The sequence below is a fragment of the Danio aesculapii genome, chromosome 3, assembly GCF_903798145.1.
Source record: "Danio aesculapii chromosome 3, fDanAes4.1, whole genome shotgun sequence".
Lineage (NCBI taxonomy): Eukaryota > Metazoa > Chordata > Actinopteri > Cypriniformes > Danionidae > Danio > Danio aesculapii.
Window position 1 is genome coordinate 38,249,407 of NC_079437.1, and position 25,590 is coordinate 38,274,996.

The window sequence follows — 25,590 nt, forward strand, 5'->3', positions numbered from 1 at the left end:
TTTATATACATATCTAAAATGCTTTGGCATTCAAGTTTGCTTTGGACTTGAAAGAGAGAAAAGCAGATTTTACCTGTCAGTGGGTGCACATGGCTTTTAAATAGCATATAGGAGAAATAGTGGTTTTCTTTTTTTATTTCAACAGTCCTTTTTACTTTAAACTGTTGAAAAGAAAAGTGTCATAATAAATAGAATTATTGGTTAAAATTTAATTATGTTTTGTTTTTTTCCATATAAATAACCATTTATGTGATGTGGGTAAATGGTGTGTTTTAATCTTGCTACCACTGCAAGTATACAGTGCATCTGGCAAGTATTCATAGTGCTTAATTTTTTCCACATTTTTTTATATTACAGCCTTATTCCAAAATGGATTAAATTCATATATTTCCTCAAAACTCTACAAACAATACCCCATGACGACAATGTGAAAAAATATTTTTTTTAATTTATGCAAATTGATTTCAAATAAAAAATCTGAAAAATCACATGTACATAAGTATTCTCAGCCTTTGCCGTGAAGCATTAAATTGAGCTCAGGTATATTCTGTTTCCACTGATCATTCTTGAGATGTTTCAGCAGCTTATCTGGAGTTCATCTGTGGTCAATTCAGTTGATTTGACATGATTTGAAAAAGCATACACCTGTATATATAAAGGTTCCAGGGTTGACAGTGCATGTCAAAGCACAAATCAAGCATGAAGACAAAGGAATTTTCTGTAGACCTCCGAGACAGGAGAAGGCTGGGGAAGGTTACAGAATAATTTCTGCTGGTCTGAAAGTTCAAATGAGCACAGTGGCCTCCATCATCCGTAAGTGGAAGATGTTTGGAACCACCAGGACTCTTCCTAGAGCTGGCCAGCCATTTAAGCTGAGTGATCGGGGGAGAAGGGCTTTAGTCAAGGAGGTGATCAATAACCCGATAGTCACTCTGTCTGAGCTCCAGTGTTCTTCTGTGGAGAGAGGAGAACCGTACAGAAGGACAACCATCTGTGCAGCAATCCACCAATCAGGCCTGTATGGTAGAGTGGCTAGATGGAAGCCACTCCCCGCCTGGAATTTGCCAAAAGGCATCTGAAGAACTCTCAGACCATAAGAAACAAAATTCTCTGGTCTGATGAGACTACAGTTGAACTCTTTGGAGTGAATGCCAGGTGTTACGTTTGGAGAAAACCAGGCAGTGAAGCATGGTGGTGGCAGCATCGTACAGTGGGGATGTTTTTTAGCAGCAGGAACTGGAAGACTAGTGAGGATAGAGGGAAAGATGAATGCAGCAATGTACAGAGACATCCTGAATGAAAACCTTCTTCAGAGTGCTCTTAAATGCTTTCCTTAAGTGGCCCAGCCAGAGCCCAGATCCAAATCCTATTGAACATCTGGAGGGATCTGAAAATGGCTGTACACCATGGTTTCCCATCCAACCTGTGACTTGAGAGGTACTGCAAAGAGGAATGGGCAAAAATTCCCAAAGACAGGTGTGCCAAGCTTGTGGCATCATATTCAAAAAGACTTGAGGTTGTGATCGCTGCCAAAGGTGCATCAACAAACTATTGAGCAAAGTCTGTGAATACTTATGCAACAGTTTTTGCAAATTTGCAATTTTCATTACGGGGTGTTGTGTGTAGAATTTTGAGGAAATACATGAATTTAATCCATTTTGGAAAAGTCTGTAACATAAAAAAAATGTGGAAAAAGTGAAGCAATATGAATACTTGCCGGATACACTGTATTTCCAACCTATAGGAAGCACTGGCTAACCCTTTTTTATGTCACACTGAAAAAGGATAATCTTGTATTATTTTGGCAGATACAAATAAAGTGTCATTCTTTATCAAAAACAAGAGCCTCAAAAGCTTCTATTTAAATGTGCAATGGGCAGTTAATACTTTAAAACATTAACACCAACATACTCTGCTGTTTGGTTTACTTTGCTGTTAGTAGCCTAACACTGAATATAACAAATCACATCAACAGTATGTTTATCAGTATTGTTGCGGTTTTCTAAAGCAATATCACTACTCCATTAAACATTATAAAAAAAGCACTAGAAGTGCATATGACTGTACCAATGTCACAACTCATGAATGCGACAGGTTTTTTGTGAAAATATATAAAAGTTAACAAAGAGAAAAATGAGAAGGATCAATGAATTCCCGCCATTGTGTAAATATTATAGTATGTAATCATGTAATTTATAAAAAGTAACTTAACTATGGTATTTTAAAGTTTAAAAAGTAGTTTACTTTATTGACATGATTTTTGAAATCTGAATCCAGATTACATATTTCCATTTCTACTCAGCTCTGACTATATGATATATTAAAGTTAAAAGGAGTCCATTGAGCCTTGCATTTGTATGGTTATTTTTCCCTGGGACTTCTTTAAAAACCCATTAAGCTTCAGAAGTGCCGTCTACAAAAGCAAGCCTCCTACTAAGCACTCAGAGTCCCCACAGAGACTGGACTTTCTAGATGTCCACAAAAACCTTGCATCTACTACTTATATTGGAATACATTGTACTGCAGAGATGAAAGAGGGTGTTTTGGTTGAAGTTGAAGCAGGCAAGATTCACAATTAAAACTGCAGAACAGAGGATCTTCTCCTCTGGTTACTGGGAAGTAAAGCTTCAAGTCAAGAGTGCAGGTTTTGAAAACTATGTAAGATAAAATGAACATCATAATGAGGAATAAAAGGTGATTTAGGACACTGAATGTGGCACGGGTGTTGGTGCCAGATGAACTAGTTATTTTAAAAACCGCTGATCTTCTGGGATTTTCACACATGACCATTTACACTATGGCAACCTGTCAGATACGCTTCCTTGTGCACAAGTTCAATAGTTTTTTTTTTTTCCTTTTTTAGTTCAACAGGGAAATGCTGAAAAAAAAACTGCATTTGCTGGTTATGTAGGTTCTTTTGGACCATCGATAAAACAGCACATGACCAACAAAAAACAGAATATAACCAGCTTATGACTATCAAAGAAGCAGCAGAAACCAGCACATGACCCGCAAAGAACAAGTATATGAACAGCAAAAAACAGCACCAGCAAAGAACCAGCATATGACCAGCAAAGAACCAGCATATGACTATGAAAAAAAAACAGAATATGACCAGCATATGACTATCAAAGAAGCAGCGGAAACCAGCAAAGAACCAGCATATGACTATGAAAAAAAAAACAGAATATAACCAGCAAGAACAGCACGACAAGCAAAGAACCAGTACATGACCAGCATAGAACTAGTATATGAACAACAGAAAAGCAGCACCAGTGTTGCCAGACGTTCGATAATTATCGTATTTGTACAATAATTTCGACCTCTGTACGATGTACAATCAATAATGAGAAAAATCCTATAATGTATAATGTATAATGTACGATAATTTCAGAATTTTATGGCATTATAAGGTAATTTCATTGTAATCTTTCTTCTTTACTTATTGATCTAGCTGCATCTTTTCTGTACTGTCTGTGAGGAGAAGGTGGAGTTAGGCACGTTTTATATTTCATCTTATGTTTCCTCTTCTCAGCCAATCAACGTGGAGAATGGCTCTCTCTCACAAGTTAACGCTCCTGCTGCGCATGCCCGTAGTTAGGTCAATAGTTTTCAGCTTGAGGTCGATCTTTTAAGCGATAATGTTAAAACAATTAGTGCTGTAAAGGAAGGTGAGAGGGACAGTGGAGTTTTCCCTTGATGTTCTCGTTTTTCCCCATTGAAATGCGTCATGTGAACGTGTTTTTTTCCAAAGTTAATCTCATCAAAACAAAGTTTTTAACATGAGTGTTAAAAATTTGGGAGAGTGCACTACTTTCAAGCCAACCAGCCCTATTTTGACGGCATCCAATTTGTACGGGAAAAATTAATCCCTCAACATCTGGCAACATGCAACATTCTATGACAGCAACTCAGAGGTGGAGTTTGAACTTTCCCACTAAGGTATGCCTAGTTTTTTTAATGTATTGTGGTAATTTGCACATTGAGTCAAAATGCTACGTCTAGATAATAGCTGTATACTCTCCATTTAACGCATGTACAATAATTTTCCTCCAAATACGATAATTTTAAGGTTCTGGTATGATCTGGTTGACCTTTCCAATCTGGCAACACAGACCAGCACTTTAACCAGCAAAAAAAAAAAAAATAAATAAAAAAACCAAGAACAGCACAACAAGCATAGAACCAGCACATGACAAGCAAAGAACCAGTACATGTCCAACAAATAACCAGTATATGAACAACAGAGAACCAGCACTTTAACCGGCATGTGACTGGCAAAGAATCAATAGGTGCTTTCGACTTAAGTCAGCCCTGCACAGAGCGATCGAAATCTGTCTTAAAGCGGTGCATGTCAGTTAGAAATGTTGTCCAGTTTGACGCTGCGCAGATGCCACATGACTGTCACATGTAGCATCAAAGTACTGCGACAGCGCTTCGAGCGAACCACTGATTCAGCCGATGCAGCATCTGAAGAGCGACTGCAGGAGCTGCGATGACGACACCGATATTACAGGATTGGCTCACCGCATGACAACGACCACATGTTTTTCAGGTTTATTATTGGACGAATTCCGTCTCACAAATTTCAAAACAAGCAATTAACTTTTTACGCCATCTCTATCTTGTATATATATCATGCTTATTAAAAGACTACAAATATTTGACTGCTGTGTCATCTTTTGCCAAATAATTTGTTTATAAAAGATAGATTGTAGCTCACTTATTTTGGTCCTTTTGTTCAATCTTTTTAGGTTAAAGTGCTTTTTTATTTAACCCCGTCTGCACTCTAGTTCAAGAATGCAGCCGTAGTTCAAGTCAAATGCACCTTGTAAGAACCAGCACATGACAAGCAAAAAGCCAGCATGTGCTCAGCAAAGAACCAGCACATAACAAACAAAGAACCAATACATGACCAGCAAAGAACCAGTACATGAACAACAGAGAACCAGCAATTTACCCAGCAAAGAACCATCACATGACCAGTAAAGAATCAGCCGGAACCAGCAAGTGACAATAGAAAAAACTTGAATATGACCAGCAAGAACAGCACGACAAGCAAAGAAAAAATGCATGACCAGCAAAAGGAACCAGTATATGAACAACAGAGAACCAGCACTTTAACCAGCAAAGAACCATCACCAGCAAAGAATCAGTGAGAACAAGCACATAACCAGAAAAAAACAGCATGTGACTAGCAAAGAACTTGAAAATATAACCAGCAAGAACAGCACATGACAAGCAAAGAATCAACAAGAACCAGCGAGAACCAGCATATGACTACCAGCACATCACCAGCAAAGAACCAGCACTTTAACCAACAAAGAACCAGCGCATAATCAGCATATGACCAGCAAAGCACCAAAAGAACCAGATTGAGGTAAAGTTGGTTTTATATCTGCACATTTGTTTATTTTAATGGTCCCTATGTTGTTTACCATGCTACTTTGGATATTTGGTCTAAAATCTAGTGTAATTATGACTTTAAAACAACATTAGCACTATTTAATTGACTGAACAATCTTGCTTTAATGTGACTGCTTATATGAACTCACCATTTAGAATTAGCAAAAAATCATTTTCTGAAATTATATTGAGAAAGTCAGAACGTGAAAATATAAAACCAACATTTCCTCAAAAATAACCAGCATGATCAAAAAAACAGCACTTAAATCAGCATATGACCAGCAAAAAAAAAAAAAAAAAGATTAATAATTTAATCTAGAACCATCAAGAACCAGTAGCCATGTGAAAACCTGCCTAACAAGCATCTGCTGTTGCAGGAATCCAATCCAACATGTCGGTTTATAGGTAATTCAATTTACCAGACTGTGCTCCACATCTCCACCCTTTTGATGAGAGCTCCACTACATCAAGAGGATGAGGCCAAGTTTTCGCAGTTTGCTTCATTGTAAAGTTCAAGCTTGGTGAACTCTGACCTGCAAAATCGGATCACATGATTGCGTGAGACAAATCGAAGGTCAAAACATGACCTCTCTGGACAGAAATTTAAAACATGGACCAATCGCTCTCTTTTTTTAACGTCTAATCATCTTGTTTAATCCGCCCCTTTTCGCAGCACCATACTATAGAACCTCGCACACACAAAGTGTAGTGTGACCGCAGTATTAGGCTTGTTTGAAACCTACAGATTGGAGTGTTGAAGCTGGGCTGGAACTAAAATCTGGAATTGAGTTTGACACCCCTGTAGTAAACCATCTGGGAAACTTTGACATACTATTTTCAACAAAGGCTACTATGATTTGGGATATACTAATTCTTATTTCAAATACTATTTTGGATAGATAGTATGTGAATTGGGACGCAGCAAGTGTAGTTTTCTGGCCATACAAAACAAATGCAACACGATTGTAACATGACTGCAGCTAGCATTTACACCCATCTCAATATACTCCATATTAAAACATATATAGCAGCATATGACTGATATTAAGCATATAAATACATACCTATTGAATCATATCTATAACATTAGAAGACTGGAAACGGTTATTAAGGAAATAATAAATCCTTTCTAAAGTGCATTTCAAGTGATCAATGATTTATTACCCTCCAGAAAACTCAATGATTTACTGCCCTCCAGAAAACTCAATGATTTTAATGATTTTCTTACCCTCGCTACGTCATTCCTGCCTTAAATGACACTCCAGTCTGATTTGTAAATTTATGGCAGGTCACTTAAGCTGCGGTCACACTTGACTTTTCTTCCCATAGACTTCCATTCATACGCACGCGAATGCGTCAGACCGGAAACGCGGGGTCATGTGTCAAGTTTCGCAGGTTGCTGCTGTGCAAAGTTCAAGCTTGGTGAACTCTAACCTGCGAAATCGCATCACTTGGCTGCATGGAACCAATCGAGGATCAAAACAGGACCTCTCTGGACAGAAATTTAATACATGGAGCGATCGCTGGCTTTTTAAAATGTCTAATAGGCTTGTTTAATCCCGCCCCTTTTTGCAGCGCAGCACGACAGAATTTCGCACACACAAAGCCCGGTGTGACCGTAGCTTTAGCCCGACCAGAGTGAAACTCACAATGTGATGTAAGTTCCAAAATGGTGTCGATGAATGAGCCTATTGTAGAGCCATGTGTAAATATTTTGCAGTGGATGAATGTGCATAATGTGCAGTAATTTATTATCAACAGGGATTAATTTGTGCCGGTACAAATTCACTTTCATCCGCAGCACCGCTCCCCCTCCTCTACTAACATGCCGGATCCGTTACCCCGATCTGTTTCGGGACCTCGTAATTTACAAATTATGTTCTGATAATCAAATATGAAATGTAGCCTACTTACATTTTCACTTACACCAAGATCAGTAGCAATATAAACAGAGCTGTCTGTAGCTAACAGGAACCGCATGCCACTGGACAACCAAATGGCAATACACCTGATTTTGGTAAAGCCTGAACGTTGCTTTAAACCACAGGTGTCAAACACAGTTCCTGGAGAGTCGCAGCTCTGCAGTTTAGTTCCAACCCTAATTAAACACACCTAATCATACTATTTGAGTACTTCAGGCTTGTTAAAAACCAGTGTGTTGAAACTAAACTGTGCAGGCTTGCGGCCCTCTAGGAAGTTTGACACCCCTGCTTAAAGCTGCGGTCACATTGGGCTTTGTGTGTGCGAAATTCTGTCGTGCGGCACTGCGAAAAGGGGCGGGATTAAACAAGATGATTAAAAAAGCCAGCTATTGCTCCATGTTTTAAATTTCTGTCCAGAGAGGTCCTGTTTTGTTCCTCGATTGGTCTCATGGAGTCAAATGATGCGATTTCGCAGGTTAGAGTTCACCAAGCTTGAACTTTGCACTGCAGCAACCTGCGAAACTCGACGCATGACCCTGCGTTTCCGGTCTGATGCATTCACGTGCGTATGAATGGAAGTCTATGGGAAGAAATGTCAAGTGTGACCGCAGCTTTAAACAAAGAGCATAAAATCACTATCGATGTAGATCAGGGGTATCCTGGAGGGCCGGTGCCCTGCAGATTTTAGCTTCCGCCACAATCAAACACACCTGAACCAGTTAATCAAGCTCTGTAGGTATACTAGAAACTTCCAGGCAGGTGTATTGAGGCAAGCTGGAGCTAAACTAAGCTGGACACCGGCTCTCCAGGACCAAATTTGGGCTTAGATTTTTGAGCTTAGATTCTAAGCTCTCTGCTTTAAATAACAAATTGTTCATAATTGGTCAAAGAAGAAATTGATTATTTGACTCATGGTGCCATCTTGTGGTGTGAGTGACTGAAACGCAATTAGGTTTATGTGGGACATTTAAACTTGGTTTTTCCCACTTCTGACTTCAGATCTGGGTTCCACCAGTTTTATGCACATATGCAAAGCAATCACTGACGTATATTAGAGTCAAAAAGGGTATCAAGGCATAAGTTCCCAACAAGAAAATAAGGCAGTATCGTTTCTTGCTAGCTCTATTAATTATTTCTTTTCTCAATCCAAACTAAATCTCTTGTACTGCAGATCAAAGACTTTCCCAATCATTTATTTTAAATGATCTCTCATAATTCAGTGTTTATGTGGAGCCTCGGCCGTCGGCTGCATGAGATCTTGGCAAAACTCATCCTGAAACAGTTGCTAGGAAACAAGAGCGCCATCATCTGTTAGTCTTTGTGTTTTAAAGGCTTTACAAACTTAAATTGCTGGAGAGAAAATGTCAAAAAGTCATACATGAATAAACGAACACACGCACGAACACGTCATTTATATTTTGAGAAAGGAACAAGATGACTCGAGAAAGGAACAGGATGACTCCAGATGTATTTCATTACATGTCTTTATTGTCCAAAGTACCATAAAATGATAACTGTACAACTCGGCACACTTAAGCAGAACCAGGGCACTAAATCTCCAAATCGGTTTGCTGGTTGTAGTTGAAGACACATTTAAAAAAAATGTACATATTTACATAGAAAGACTTAAAGTGTGTTGACGCTCTTCGCATAGGAAACTAACAAAAACAAAACAAATCAAGAAACTTTAAAACATAATGCAAGTCCCTGGTACTGGACACATGGAGTGAAGAGAGCAGACAGTGGATCAGAGATGAGAGAATGGTCAGAAAGGCACTCTGTGACGTCTATGTACAGGTCATTCATCGTTCAGTGAGAGGAGCTCACGTCCAGGCTATTCACAGTAGTTACATCCCAGTTGACAATTACACCGTAATCAAAAACACACATGAGAAATGTTCCATAGTTTGCATCAAGTACCCATATTGTTCAAGTTGATGAAGGACTAAACTGAACGAGGGGGTTGGGGGGGTGGTAGCCAAAAAAACATGACAGACATTGATAACGGCAACTTAAAATCAACTTAACATTGCGAATTTCAAATTTAAAAACTAGCTTTAACGTGGGATGCCAGAACAATGACGACAAAATAAAAATAAAAGCATTCTAACGTTACAGCACCACGTCTGGCTCAATCTCGCCAGGCCTTTCCTAGCATTTATCTCAGTGTTTCGTTACAACACACAGCCTGAAAACTCTAAAAAGGAGCTTGGTTTTTGCTGCCGAAACAACACAAACGGGTTTTTAGTCGACTCCTGTGATAGATTGTTCTCTTTGGTGTTTCGTGATCTCAACAAGGCAGATCACGTTAGGCTAAAAACTACGTTTTAAAAACAATTCATTCTCGCCAGGCACCACAATAGCCGCGTTAAGCTAAAAGGCTACAATTCTCTATTTGTTTCTTGTTCTGTAATACATTAAGGTAAGTGTAAACATGATCCTTATATTGTCCAATGGCACTCGGTAGATGATGGACCCCTCTCTTCCACAAGGCTCAAACACTTCCTGCTCCTAAACAGGCTTCAGCAGATCTCACGCGCGCAAGCACCTGGAAAGAGACCTTGGAGGTGAAATACAGACCTATAATTGTTCCACTCGGAAATCTGGAGATAAATGTCAGCGCACTCATCGAAGGGGAGGAATAATTATGCACTACGCGTGTCGTGACATCACTCAAACACAATGTGAAGGCATCGTCGTATAGCTTCTCCTTTGACATCAATGCATAATGCAGTGGTAAGTGCGCCGTTTGACTGACTCCTCCCTCTCCCGTGTGGACTTGATGGGAGTTAAAAGCACTTGGTAAAGCACGGGTTATGATTCCTGCTCCTCCATAACCACAGGCTTTTGAAAACTTACCACCATTTTGAGGGGGGGGGCATGTCGATGCCGCAGGTTTGATATGGGTGAACCGATTTCTCTTTTAGTTTTTTTTTGTCTTTTTTTCACTTTTAAATATTTAAATAGATATAAAACTTACTCTTTTTCCTTTTAAACAGACAGTCCTGTACACATCTGGTACCAGTACATATAAAATTACAAGAGTTGTTAAATTAGAAAGGATATGTTCCTTCTGAATACGTCATATCAAAAATATGCAGCTTTAGTAAACATATTCATAGTACTTTTTTCTAGGCTAACTTTACATCGCTACATTACAGTTTTCAGAGTTAGAAATATAGCAAAAGTGAGAGGACGCTGCCTCCAGCTTGCGTCTCTCTGTGAGTGAGTGAGTCCGAGGGCTTTCTGTGCCCAACGCAGTGATCTCGAGCACTTCTGTTGAGCGGAGGTTGAAGCCTCGGAGTAAATAGTGTACTTTCCACAGCCTTCTTCCCCGTTTCCGCACCTCTGGCTCTCTAGCACATCCACGTTCGCTGTACCAAACTCAGCACCTGCTCACTGCAGCTCCATCTTGATGTCCTCCACAGCCCGAGTTCCTCTCCTCTAGCCTCCGTCCCGGCCTCAGTCGATCTTCTCCACTTTTCCGATGATCTTCTCCTCGAAGATGGGCAGGATGGCGTCATCTTCGCGTACCTCCTCGAACACCACTCCACAGTCAAACTCATAGCTTACTTTCTTGAAATAATACCTGAGGAAAGAGAGAGGTATTCGATTCAATTCAAGTTTATTTGTATAGCACTTTCACAATAATTATTGTTTCAAAGCAGCTTTACAAAAGGTGCACATTACTGTATTACAATCTAAATCAGAACAGTTATTAGTTAACATAAATGTATTAGTTAGGGTTGGGTACCGAAACCTGGTGCCAATTTGGCACCGGTACCTATGTAACTGGTATACACCTGATCGAATCAGCAAATGAATTTCGGTGCCACTGGTGCTGTGACAAGGATGTAAGCATCAAAGGGTGCATCAAAGGCACAGGTAAGTACGCGTTGTGTCACACCATCTCCAATCATTTAATTCTGAACAACTTTGGGGGTTACGAACACCGTTGTTGATGTTTGTCCTTGTAGGTGTTTGTCCTTGTTGCTTAGGAATTTATAAAAGGCAAAGTTCGCAGTACTGCATATCCAACTTCCTTTAGATTCATCAACATGCATGAGCGTATTCATTAAATTTGCTTAAACTAGGCGTCCTAAAGTACGGCTATATTTTACAAGCAAGAATTCTGACACAGCAACGTGCAACAGATGCTTTACAAAAGTTGCGTGGGAAACACGTCAAACTTAATAAAACATTTGAGGGCACACGGAATCAACTAAAGTCTACAAGACTGTAATAGTTTGATTGTAGCGTTTACTTGTCTGTACTGCACTTCTATAATGCCACTAAATTGGCATACTCAACGTCTCTCGATTTCTGTTAAGTTCGATTATCTAGTCGGATTAAGGTCATCAAAAATCGCTGTTTACATGGTAGACTCTTAATCAGAGTATTGTCTTAATCGTGTTAATATTGAAGTATTGGTGTCCTTGTAAACGTACTTAGTGACGACTCAAGCCCCAACCCTAGAAAGAGTTCACCGATTTTGATTACAGCCTTTACACAGGTTAGTAGTAAGCTAATGTTATGTTAATTGCATAATGCAAATCTTCGTCAAAACAAATGGACAAAATAACTATATTAGTGCAATTCAATAATAGAAAATGTGAATTGATATACACTTTAAATTTTAATTGTTCAATTAAATATTTTTTGTCAAACTAAATGTTTTTCCACCATAATTTTGTGGCTTAAAAATATCACTTCAGGCATCGTTTTGGTACCGTTTTAAAAAAGTATCGATTTAGCACCGGTATCAAAATGACCCCAAACAAAAACCAACTCTAGTATTAGTTGCTCATTACTTTAACTATTAATTAATAGATTTTTCACAACAAAGTATAGTTATATTGTATATAGGTATAGTCATATATAGGTATAGATTTATAGTATATAGGTATTGCATGAAAAAGGCCAGTTGAAAACAATACATACTACAGAAATACATAAAGCCATTTGATACTGAAAATGAGTTGAGAGAGTTCATTCAATAATGAAAAGTCTGTTAATAAGACAACATAGTAGTAAAGTGTAGTAAAATCCTAGATTTTTTTCTGAAAGTTTTGTGTGGAGACAAAAGCTAGGTTTCCATTCAAAGATGCAAATTAGACTTGGATTATCGCATAAAACATTAATAATGAACAAAGCACTGTTTTCATCCAATGAGCTTAAAAGAACAAAATAATCACTTTCTGAAAAACTAGATATCCAAATATCAAAAAGGAAATTGGAATTTGCTGTGGTTGAAGTTACCGTGGATCTATTTTCGTATATAATAAATTACCTAAGCCTCAAAAGATGATAACAAAACACAATGAGCGAGCTTTAGGAAGTTTTGGGTAGTAGCATTACTGAACCACTTTGCTGACAAACTTTAGCTAAGGTATTTTAGAATGAACAGTATGTGGTTAGCCTGCTGGTTTCTACATTAATACCATCCCATCACATGCATTTTTAATAATCACACCCCTTTCAATATATTAATTTAAATTCTTATTGAAAGGTTTGCATTTTTTAGACCTGCAAAAATGGCATTGCAGTGTAAAATTTCAGGCAAAACAAACAAAAAAGTCATCGATGCCTTAATTGCACTCCTGTCTTTACAAAACCCTGTGTGTTAGTTCCAAAAGCAATAAAGGAGAGTTTTTTTCCTTGCAATAATATGCAAAGATGACGGAAAATATTTTAATTTTAAAAAAGACAGTAAAAGTAGATTATAAAATGTGTTTCTGATTAAAGTGCATCTCTTCTGAAGCCCAACGATAGTCTAATGCAATCAAAGAAGCTACTCACCACAAACTCATCCTTACTTTGAGACAATATTGCTTGAGTTTCAATTTACAAATAAACCTTTTACATATTATCATATTTAAAACAAATTATTTCAAATGACAATGTTTAGGGCCCTATGATTTCTGAGACAATGATAACATTTGAACTGAATTTAGCATATAACATGGAAAGTTATACAAAATTATCATCATTTAAAAATAATAACTTGTCCTTGCATTTTTCCCCCAATTGTTTACATAGGTTTCAATTTCACTACACATGCTTGCAGATTACTAAAATTTATTTTAAGCATAAAAAAATGGATCCCAAATTAAAAGACTTTTAAAAAAGAAGGGGAAAAAAGCTGAATTTTAAGAAGTTATTACTCATTTACAGTCACACTATAAACTTTTATATTTAGTGGAAATCTTCTGCAGCATTACGCTGATTTACATTTTCCAAGCATTTCATTCTTTTTTTTCTGATTCACAGAAGCTGTTTGTAGTATGTTAAATGAGAATATAGGACAAAATCTTTAAGTGAATAAACTTAATAACCCACAAATGCAAAGAACATAAAAAAACGCATTTACTTGTAGCTCCCTTTCTTAGTGAGCAGCTCCTTGAACTGTCCAAGCGTGACGATCCTCCCCTTGACGGACGTCCTGTACGGGATGGGTTCACCGCAGAAATAATAGGCCACGGTGATGTTCTCACAGGGCTGCTTCTTCATATTCTTATGCCTGCAAAACAAACCAAAAAGCACTTGAAAAAGCCACCAAAGCATTCGTTCTGCAATAAAATGGTGCGTTTGATTTTCTAGCGGAAATACGGATGTCCCGTAAGGATGTCTGTATTTAAAAGGCTCTTGTTTGTGTTCTGCTGGGCTTGAAGTGGGCAGGAGTGCTGGTGGGCGGCAGATGCTTGGTTTACTGATGCCAAGTAAAACGAATTCCAGATGCCTGACAAATGTTCCTCGGAAGAAAAGAAAAAAAAACACTGGCACTGCTGGGTCGCTTTCATCTCATCCACACCACAGCTTTGATGTCACTAAACTGCGTATCTGCATTAGAAGCAGGCACGTCTCCGCAGCTCCAGCTCTCCTCCTGCTGTTAATGCACCAGAACGATACACCTCACTGCAACCAATCTGTCAAGAACTACGTGCTAAGACCAGTCTATATAAAGTGTACTCCTATAGCTGTGCACAGGAAGTCAGAATAGCGCTACACACTGAGGGGTTAGTGAGTGACATGAAAGCACTAGTGGTCGATTGATATTTTGTTATGGGAGATGCTGATGACTTAGAAAGCAGGTTCAATGATAATTGATATAAAAATCACATTTATTACTTATTAATGGAGACATTTTTAAATGAATGTGGAAAAAAAGATGATCTGAATTAATATATATTATATATTAATTTAATATATATTATATATTAATTCAATATATATATTCTGCAATAGCAGCACCCGTACAGCCTCCTCACCCTTCTGTATTACTCCACCCACATAGAGTAACAGTAGATCAATAATCTCACTACAGTTTGACAAATAATGCAGCTGTTGGACAATGTACTTGAGGCTTTTAGGCGAGATTGTAGTTGTTTAGACTGCAACTATGCAGTATATTTATAAGGATAGTGCCTATTTTAAATATTTATAATTGTGGAGATTCAGCGTGTAGGTGGCCATCTGCCTGTCACTGAGCAGAGCAAAGATGGTTGACAGTCCCCACCACATGAGGGCGACAGAGACTGCATAATAAGCCCTTAGGGGAGAAAAACTCAGTGTAAATTTTAAACTACAGCTGATCAAATCATTATTATTAATATGGTATTTTTACCATGGTAATTTGGTAATGTTTGCTTTGGCTTTTTGTGGTTAATTTTTGTGCTATCCCGATTTGTGATCACTTTAGACATTACGCTAGAGAATCATTCAAATACTATCTCTAAAGTGACATTGATGAATTAGCAACAGTTTCTGCTGTTCTGACGTTAGCTGCAGATGTGAATGAATGGAAGAACGGAAGAAAGTAGTTCCTCATACAAAAGGATTTTGAGACTCTCAGTGTTTGATTTTTTTTTTATATATATATACACAATTATGCTGTCGAACTGTTGTATAAACACAATATTACACTCATAGCAGTGCGATATGGCTGTATACCTTGAGCCAACGCACGCCTCCCACTAGCGCCGATATACAACCATATCACAGTGCTCGTGTGATACTGCACATATATACTTACATATACATGAATGACAAATTTATACTTCAGATGGCAACAAAACATTTGTAATAATAAAATAAACTGACCAACCGACAAACTTTTATGCAGTTCTTGCATTTTTAAGCAGTCTGGAAATGCACCCTTAAGAAAAATCTCTTTAAATTATTTGTTTTAATTTGTACTTGCTGAGTTACTATATTATTACTATAATAATACTGTTAATATTGTTATTGTATCAAAAACAATATTCCTCACAATTCTACTGTGATTCTGAGCAGACAACTAATCAAAATAAATATTACTAGAAGTCCTGTCTAAAAATCGAATTTCCAGTCGTTTAAAATGTTTTTATTTAAACTAATTTAAAAAAGAAATTACTTGAGTGATTCAGTTACTAACTTAAATTACATGCATCATTTCAGTATTTTTGAACTAACCTATGGAAAGAATTACTATGGAAATTTTTTTTTACATATTCAATTCCTGGATGAATCAGCATTTTTGAATGAATTGCTTAAACAAATGAATCTGTGATGAAGACTGCTCTTGTTCGGTCACTACAATAATTAATTTATTATATGTGTTTAACACTCGTCATTTTGAACGAAATTTACCCAAAAAAGTTATTTTCAGAATTGTTTTACATCTCATATCCACGAAGGTCAGAAAAACAAGTTAGCAACTAGGCATGGGCTGGTGTATGATTCTGAGGGTATGATAACCTTGGATAAAAATATCATGGTTTCACGGTATGGCGGTATTCTGATTACTGCTCTAAAATATGTTCTATTTTTAAATGTCAGGGTAAAAAAACAACTTGTTTCCCCATTGAACATTAAAATTGAAATATTTTGGAGCAGTAAACATGTCGGGCTAAATAAGTAAAATAAATCACTGACTTCTGCTGTCTTAATCAGTTTCAAAAACAGATTTCTTTACATCTTTGGATCTTGCTTTTCTGTGGATATAAAGAAAGCCTCTGCACTGTTCAGCTCTATAGCATGGATGCTGGTATATAAGCGATTTGTTTTTCAGATGTTTGCTGAATTGTGGCCTGACCAACAGCTTTTAATGTGAAGATACTGTTGCCATAAAAAAACGAAATAAAATATTATAAAACACATGAAAAAAAATTGAAATAAACCTTAGGAACAATATAATAGAAAATTTTAGCAGTTTTCAAACCTTGACTTTTCCAAACCTTAAACCAGTTATCATGTCATGCCTATTAGCAACATGAACACACTTGAGTGTCAAATAGCAGAGCTGATACAGAGGGGTCACACACACCAGACAAGAAGCACCACAACACTGTGCCAAGTTTTAAACATTGGTTTCTATAGATGTAAATGAGTAAACCAGTGGCAAACAGAAAAACAAATGTAAAGCCGTGGCACCCTGCGATCTCGCTTCTCGTTTGATGTGTTACAGTCTGGAGAAGGATGTTTGCTAGATGTTTATGAAACTGTTCTTCCCTCAGTTTCTGATCTCTCGAGTAAACGTAACTATTTTACATTTTGTGAGTTTAGTGGCTAACTCGTACGAATTTGTACGATTTTAAATAGGAGGCATGTCACCAAAACCCACCCCTAAACCCAACCGTTATTGGGGGATTAGCAAATCATACTAAATTGTACGAATGAGACCATACAAATCGGCAACTAAATCAAATGTTGGTTATTCCCTCACAAGCGCCATTGATGTTGCGTTTTGGGTACACGACAGCAGCGGGACAGATTTACATTTACTACTGCAGCATGGGGAGTGTTGAAGTGTTTGAAAACAGTATACTGTCACTTCTTTGAACTTTTTTTTCTCCATAAACGAAGAATGAAAAATAACCCCATTTATTAGGGTCTTTACACTGCTCCAGACATTGAAAACTAATGAAGACTAATGCCTCATTCACACTAGCAGCGACTTTGTAGCTGCCTCTCGCTCTGAGTGGTGACCTGCTGCAAACACAGGTCTATGTAGGTCTACAGCACAGAGAATACAACTGGCTTCTGAGCGAGCTGAGAGAAGATCATCTGAGCTCTACTGGTGCTCCTATTGGCTGTCGCTCAAGAAAGTCGCTCTTTATTTGCATGACACGCCCACCTGGTCGCCAATGGTCACTGCCGTTCGCGTAGATGGAGATCGCCGAAAGTCGCTCACTCTGTTGAATTGAACGGTCACGTGTGGCTTTGCCAATGTGAGTCCTCATAGTGTGAATGAGGCTTAAGACACTTTCTATGTTTAAGTAAAAGTCCTGCATCAGCCAAACCCAAAACTTGTCAGTCGCTAATTAAGAAAAAAAATGACATATTAGTCGACCACTAGAAGTCACATGCTCCACAGGCCTGACAAACACTCGGGGGTGCATGTATGGACAGCATGGGATGGTGAGGGGATAGGCTACACTCTATTGAAAAGTATTGGGGACATACTCTGCGTCGGAGAGCTCCGTGTCAGAGACGGCGGGCACCACACTGAGCGCAGGGAACAGAGCGGGCCTGACAGCGGTGCGACCCCTCTGGATCACCTCCATCACATACCTGAGGAACAACCCCGAGTTAGACACACCGGCTGTGTTTTCAGGCACACATGGCCTCAACACACACTCATGCAACTAAGCCAGCCAAAAATGTGTGCGGGATCATGTCGAGGGAAGACAGGGGAGAGGAGGGAGCCTTGCATTATGGGTAACAGAGGGCAACATCTGGGATTTAAATAAAAAATGCATTTAGAGAGTGCTTGAAATGTAATCCTTTCTCATGTTGCTTTGTTTGGAAATGGAATCAAATAAGTATCAGATCAAGAACAGTATCAATTTAATGATGTTGTGTTGGAAAAAGCTAAGTAAAACAATATCTTATCGTAAACTTCATGATATTGATTTATGATCACCTCAAACACAGATTGACATACACACTCGATCACTCATATATATATTTATAACATTCAGGATGCAATGTAAATTGAACCACTGAGAATAAATCATAATGAAATATAAAGTGCAAGTCAAAAATTTCCGCCCTCCTGTCATTTTTTTACAGAGCATAGGATTTTTCAAGTATTTTCTGTAATATTTTTTCTTCTGAAGAAAGTCTTATTCATTTTATTTCAGCTTGAATAAAAGCAGATCAGATTTTTTTAAACCATCTTAAGATCAGTATTGTTAGACCCCTTAAGCATTTTTTCCCCGATTGTCTACAGAACAAACCCTCATTATACAATGATTTGCCTAATTATCTGACTTCACTAATTAAACCAGGGTTGCCTAAACTGCCTGAACTAAACCAGGGGGGCCAAAAACCAGTCTTGATTGAGCGTGGTTGGCCAAGTTGAATATTTCAAACTCTATTACATTAAAGTTGCCATTGGTGATTTCCAAATTTAGTTCAATTATTTAAATTAAAAACATTGCTTTATGTTAATTAACACAGAATAATTTTAGTTAAAGCAATCCCACTTATAACAAAATAGTGTTAAACAAGTCAAGCTACACCTGTTTTTTTTGTTTGCCTTGATTTGCCTTCCAGTGTATTCCTGCTTTGTTCTTTGTCCGTTGAATGACTATATATTCATATTCATTTACAGATTAAGATTCATTTACAACATTTAAGTGAATCATTTACTTTCAGCTTGCTTTTTTTGTAGCTCAGCAATAAAACAAACAAACAAGGTTACGTTAAATTAGAAATGACTTAGAAAGGACAATCTCTGTTTAAGGCACTACCCTCTACATCATTCTCACTCTCTTCTCGGATGGGATGCTGGGCCAAATCAAAATTTACTAAGGGCCAACTTTGGACATATCTGAATTAACTTTTAAAGCCTTTAAATGGCACTTTAAGCAGAATACTAGTCTAGTAAATCATCATGGCAAAGATAAAATAAACCAGTTATTAGAAAGGAGTTATTAAAACTATTATGTTTAGAAATGTGTTAAAAATATATAGGAAATTTACATTATGTTTGTGCGTGTTTAATACTGATGAAAATAGTATTTATACATATTTAAATCACCTGGATTAAGGATAAAATAACATGATAATATATATATATATATATATATATATATATAAATAAATAAATAAATAAATAAATAAATGATCAAAGAATGAGCACCACACAAGTAAATACTGTCATGCAGTAGTAAATCTGTCCACCGTGTGTCATACATGCGTCCTCTCACCTCTGCTTGGCCTGCAGTGTCCCAGACTTCCTTCTCTCCTCCTCAAGCCGCCTGCGCGCCTCTTCCAGCTGGGTGAGGGGGTTTGGGGCTGGGTTGGGGGGCATGGTTGGATCCTGGATGAAGGGATGAGAGGGCTGCACGTTGTTGCGGAGCTGAGCGGTCACCCATGGATGCACGGCCCCCAGACGCTCCACCGAACTGGGCCGTGCCGGCTCGTGAGCCTGAGCTTTCTTAGGCCCAGAGATGCTCCTGAAGCAAAAGCAACACCAAAAAGAGCTTTAACATGATGACTTCATTTGATTGGTTAGACTCCTGTTCTATATTATTAAGAGTTCTCACCCGTAAGGGCTCCTCTTATAGCGTCCAGCTTCCTTCTCGCCTTCCATCATCCACTGCAGTATCTTTTGGTTTCTCTCCATGTCGTCAGCAGGTAAGGGCTCTCGCATCTCAAAGTTTCGACCATCTTCTCCTTTTCTGACCGGTCGCTTTGATAGCGTGCTGCCTTTACTGCTACAATGAGATATGACAACACTAAAAATCAATCAACCTGTTTAAATAAATGGCTCTACTCAATGTATTCAGCAGAAATGTACTCCGTGCCACATATACTATATAGCCATCCACCTATTTTTTTGCGCATTTTGACATAAAAAAAAATCAGTTGATGGAAATGCCAAGATCCGCATACACTTCAATAATGCACAAAAAAAAAAAAAACATACGCGTAGGATAAACTTTTTATTCGATAAGAAAAAATGCGCATAAACTATGGGGGAAACAATTTATTATCGGTTTTAAACCACTTGTATTTTGTTGTACAAACACCTCTTCATGGCCTACACTTTATGCTGGTGGTGTAAATATGATCATTTTGCTAATATTAGATTCAAATGGTCTCATTAATAGATTTTCCTCATATGCTTAATAAGATTTGTATAAAAATGTGCATTAGTAAAATTTTAATGCTGGCTGAATTGAACATGTTAAAGTAAATGTACATACTTTTCCCCTCTTCAATGTAGTTTTACAAAAAAAAGAAAGATATTGAGAAGAACAATTTCCAGTAAAGTCACTTTAGTTACCCAAACTGCTTTCTGCTGTCTTAAGCTACTTTTGGTTAAGCAACAATTGATTGGGACATAATTATTATTATTATTATTATTATTATGCCTATTATTAAATTGTAGTATTTTCATGGCAATTTAAACTACCCCTTCAATATGAACAACAAGAAACAAAATGAAAGAGCTTTGATACCCTGAGGTAAAATGTCAGAGTGCATCAATTGCATCAGGTTTTCACTTTTTTTGTGTGCTTGATTGTTAAAACGGCCCTCTTATAAAGTCACTGTCAGTGTCAGTGATATGACCCCCCAAATTAGACTTAAGAAATTTAGTTGAAACACAACTGACTTGTATAACATAAAAATATAGAGTTGACTTTGTGTTATGACACTTTGTTTGTGTTTTTCTTTCAAAAATTTCATCTGTATCAAAGGTTGCAGCAGAGACATTTATCAAACTTTCTATTCATCCTGTGCACCAGATCAGCATATTAGATGGATTTGGGATCATTATTAGCCTTCACATCTGACAAAAGTGATTGAGACACGTACCTGTAACCCATAGGGTCCATGGTGTTAGGACCGACGCTCATTCCATCTGCATAGTTGCGTGACTTGGGTCCATAGTGGTGTTGCTCCATGTTCCAGGCAAATCCTCCATGCGTTCTTGCGGCCTCTGCCTCTGCCTGCTCTTTGGGCTTCCCCGCCGCAGCATAGTGTGTGTGGTGAAGGTGTTTGTGATGATGCAGGTGCGCCGCCTCACCCTTTGGGCCCTGCCGAGCCTGGTGCTTGCCTTGGCCACCAGACAGTGGCATCATCACCCCAGGGATCTTACCCGCCGGCAGCCCGTCTGGCGAGCGGGATTTCGGTGAATGGCGTCCGGTGCCTGGAGATTGACAGCCGGGAGTTTTCATGACCCGCTGTACATGCTCGTCCAGGATGCTCTCTGGGTTTTCCTCGTGCGCGTCCCGTAGCTGCAGCCCGTTGTAGCTCATTTCAGAGTAGCGACCTCCATAATGCTGAACGTGGACCGCTGGAGGAATCCTGTGATTGGCCAGAGAGGGACCGGTGGAGATGTCCGCTTCATCTCCTTCCTCTTCCTACAGGACAACAGTGATTAGGTACGCTTTAACAAATGCTTTAATTTGAATATGTAATGAAATATTAATTATAATAACTGTGGAAAAAGAATTGAACCAAGTGTACTACAGAAAACAATGGGATGCAGAATCACTGTTTGCAGTAACAGGTTTGAACCAGCAGATGTCATCCTTTCACATGAGTCTTAAGATTATGCTTCTACTCAAAGAAAGGCCTTTGTTATGGTTACATTCAAAACACACAATGACCTGAAAATGAGCAATGAGAGACTTCGCTTGATGCTCAAAATATTCTTTTAATGGTCATTAGACTTATAAAAATAAGAAAATAAATAATGTCCAATTTGCAAGCAGATTAAGGGATTTAATATATTTTATTGATTCGTTCTGGTCACTTTCCAACCTTGATATTACCAGAAAATTACACTAAACTAGAGCTGCACACATATTGTTTTAGCATTGATATCGCAATGTGTGTGTCTGCAATAGTCACATCGCAGGATATGAAATGTTGAGTCGGTATTACAGATGATCATCACAACAATTGAGAATACATGAGATTCGTGGTGTCATTACAAAGAATAACCATAATAGAGTGAAACCTTATTGTTTCCATGAGATTTCAAGATAGTTTAAAGCATTCAGGAACAAAAACGTACAATATTTGTAACTTGACTGTATTAATAATTCAGTAATATTATTCTTAATTAAAGACTACTATACTGTGTTATTTCTTATTTTACATGTCATTATTCAATTTCTGAATACTGCTTGACTGTTTATTTGACTTTTTTCTTTGTTCTTTTGTAATTATTCTCGATGGCAATTTGTTTATTATTTTTTACAAATTATCACACCCTTACAAAACCACCCCAATCTAAATTAATGTTTTTTTCCCCCAAAATAGAGCTATTCAAGTCATCTGACTGGTGAAACTGTTTTCATATCGCAAGATCACAGAAAAATGTAATATCCCACCCTAACCCTAATTTGCATTTTTTTTAAAGATTTGAGTATAGAGGACAATGTTGTTAAAACAATCCCCATTTACACAGATACACAAAAATATTTAAAACTGCTTTATTATAAATGTCAGGTCAGTAGCTGAAAATGGCACTTGATAAAGAAACACTATATCATGAAACTTTACAAACTGACATTTTCAAAGACCCCAAAAAAGTAATTGTCACATAAATGAATTTCCAAAAAAATTTTTTAATAGTTACATATTTTTGGCTAAAAACAGTGTCGTGTAATAGTCTGGTGACTAAACTGTGTTATATTAACATCCTGTACTTCCTGTACATTCAGACAATAAAATTGTTTCTCAAATATAAACCCACAGGATATAATATCATATGCACATGTTGGGTAATTGGTATGCCATAAAAATCAATCATTTTATGTATATGTGTAACCATTTTATACTATATTTGAGTTATTTAATAGCTTGTAATGCAGTGTCACCACAGTAGCTCTTTATTGCGATGTGGGATCATCTGTGCACCTTGTTTCCTTCATATAATGTCTTTTATATCAGTAGATCTGGTGATCAATTCACCACAATTACAAGGACGTTTTGTTTCCACTGAGTGATACAGTACGGTACAGCATTGTTCAGTACGGGTCACCTTTATCAGGCTTGTGTCTTCAATGAAAAATGGTACCAATGGTATATTTTGGTAGGTGTGGTGTAAGACGGAAAGTTGAGGTCGATGTCATTCTCGCTTGAAGTTCACATATCATGACAAGCACTTATTAAACAAATGCCTGATATACATAAATACTAATGTATAAATAAATGTTAATTACTAACCTTTCTATAAATAGAATTTGATTATAGCTGCAGATCAATGATAATGCGAATTAGCCTACTGTAATATATAATCACCGGCACATCTATCATTAACATTGTGTTAAAGAAATTTCATCTAAAAGGTGATGATAATAGATAACATGGCAGTTTGTTCATCTTTTAGGTTGCTGAAAGAATCGTTTGCTGCCTTTTTTTTTTGTGCTTCACTCACTTCTTTCACACGCATTATTATTATGAGCTCAAGTCCGTTGTTTTTAATATAGACACCCGACGAGCGCACACACTCTCCAGAGAAAGATAAACCACTCACGCTTTTAGACGGCCTCGTAAACACCAACAGGACACGGCAGGCTTGTGGCTGTTTATCATGACAACGGCAAGGTTTGTTTGAACTCAGGTTGACCATGACCATTAAAGTGCATATATTATTACGATTTAATGTCTCAGCTGTGTATTTAAAAATGACGCTTCCTTTGTTTTAATTTTCCTGGTTTACACGCGCTTCATTCAGCATTCAGCAGCGCGTCTTGCTCCGCCTTTTGGTACCCTTTTCAAGTCAAGTCAAGTTGGCGTTATAGTCATTTCAACAATATACAGTGTAGTACACAATGAAACGAAACAATGTTCCTCCAGGACCAAGGTGCTACATCAAAAAACAAACTTACAACATAACACAGGACTGTGCACTACTATAAAAAAAATCTAGAGAATGAAATAAAATAAGATAAACTAAAATAAAATAAAAATGAATAAAATAAGAATAAGAGCGCATTTTGTTGTGCAAGGTATCCTTTGGTAAGGGTTAGAGTTGTACGATGCTGGCTAAAATGAGAATCGCGATTTTATTGCTTAAAAGAGCGATTTTCTCACCATTCTGTAGATGTAAAATAAAGTTTAATATGAGTCTGCCATTATTATTGTTCACTCTGTCGATCACTCTGTGCCATAAACTGAATATTATTTACAACTTTATTACTTGTTACTCATAGCCTATGCAGGTTCTGTTCACTAAAGTAGACGCGCGCACATCTATTATAAATTAGGTTGCGCGCCTGCCCTCTCCGTGATAACAACTCACGGTCAGCAGCTCACGTCACGTGTGATTTCCCAGCCGCGAATACAGCATTATATGTAGACAAAAATGACTCTTTCAACATCATTTGGAGGTGTCCATGTCGCTGAGCAAAGTATGTGAAACAATGAAAAGACTCGTGCAGCCGCCTTTGCTTCTCTCCTGAACTTGAAAATATGATTGGCAGAATCGTAGAAATGCTGGATTAAGATCGTCTAGGGCAGGGGTCACCAATCTCGGTCCTGGAGGGCCAGTGTCCCTGCAGGGTTTAGCTCCAGCTTGCTTCAACACACCTGCCTGGATGTTTCAAGTATACCTAGTAAGACCTTGATTAGCTTGTTCAGGTGTGTTTGATTAGGATTGGAGCTAAAATCTGCAGGACACCGGCCCTCCAGGAACAAGTTTGGTGACCCCTGGTCTAGGGGGTCAAATCGAGATTGCAATCTTTTTTCGATTAATTGTGCAGCTCTAGTATGGGGACCCAAAAAGTGTATGGTATTTTGACAGTGGAAACGGCCATAAAAGCATACCAAACTGTACTACTCAGTGGAAATGGGCCATAATTAGCCAATTGACATGCCATATAATTGTTCCATTTGATTTGTCAGTTCACTTACATGCATTTTGCATAAGGCCAAGATTTTTAACAAATTAAATATCTAAATAAATGTTTTGATAAAGAAAGCATAATAAGTAATTTACTATTTCTATGTATCCTTAAAATATCAGAATTTAGACGCTTTTTTGGGGGTTCAACAATCGTAAGTGTTTCAATACAGAAAGCAGTTGTCTTATAAATATTTCATAATATTACATTTCAAACAGCCACGGTGAGCTTAAGAGACTTCTTTCAAAAACATTTTTTTAATCTTACCAACCTGAAACTTTTTGAGTGGTGGTGTATTTTAATCTTTAACAACACAGGAACTTTGCATTTGCATTTATTTCCATGAAATGTCATTCTCCATCAAACATGCCTTTTTTTTCATTGGGTTGTCTTCTCATTTTCATAATGGA

The 25,590-nt window shown here is 37.7% G+C and overlaps 1 protein-coding gene across 4 annotated transcripts in view; it reads right to left on the reverse strand.

Annotated features, from left to right (window-relative positions):
- Positions 1-8,794: 8,794 nt before the first annotated feature.
- axin1 (axin 1) overlaps positions 8,795-25,590 on the reverse strand; it is an 86,022-nt gene continuing 69,226 nt past the window's right edge. For 3 of the 4 annotated variants that reach the window (XM_056453937.1, XM_056453935.1, XM_056453936.1), the window contains exons 6-10: positions 21,138-21,685; positions 19,862-20,032; positions 19,523-19,771; positions 13,699-13,848; positions 8,795-10,917 (exon numbers count right to left, since the gene is read on the reverse strand). In XM_056453937.1, coding sequence (XP_056309912.1) covers positions 10,791-10,917; positions 13,699-13,848; positions 19,523-19,771; positions 19,862-20,032; positions 21,138-21,685 — 1,245 coding nt within the window. In that variant the 3' untranslated portion in view covers positions 8,795-10,790. Of the gene's footprint in view, positions 10,918-13,698; positions 13,849-17,771; positions 17,880-19,522; positions 19,772-19,861; positions 20,033-21,137; positions 21,686-25,590 lie in introns of all 4 variants that reach the window. The other variant, XM_056453938.1, reaches the window with a different exon arrangement.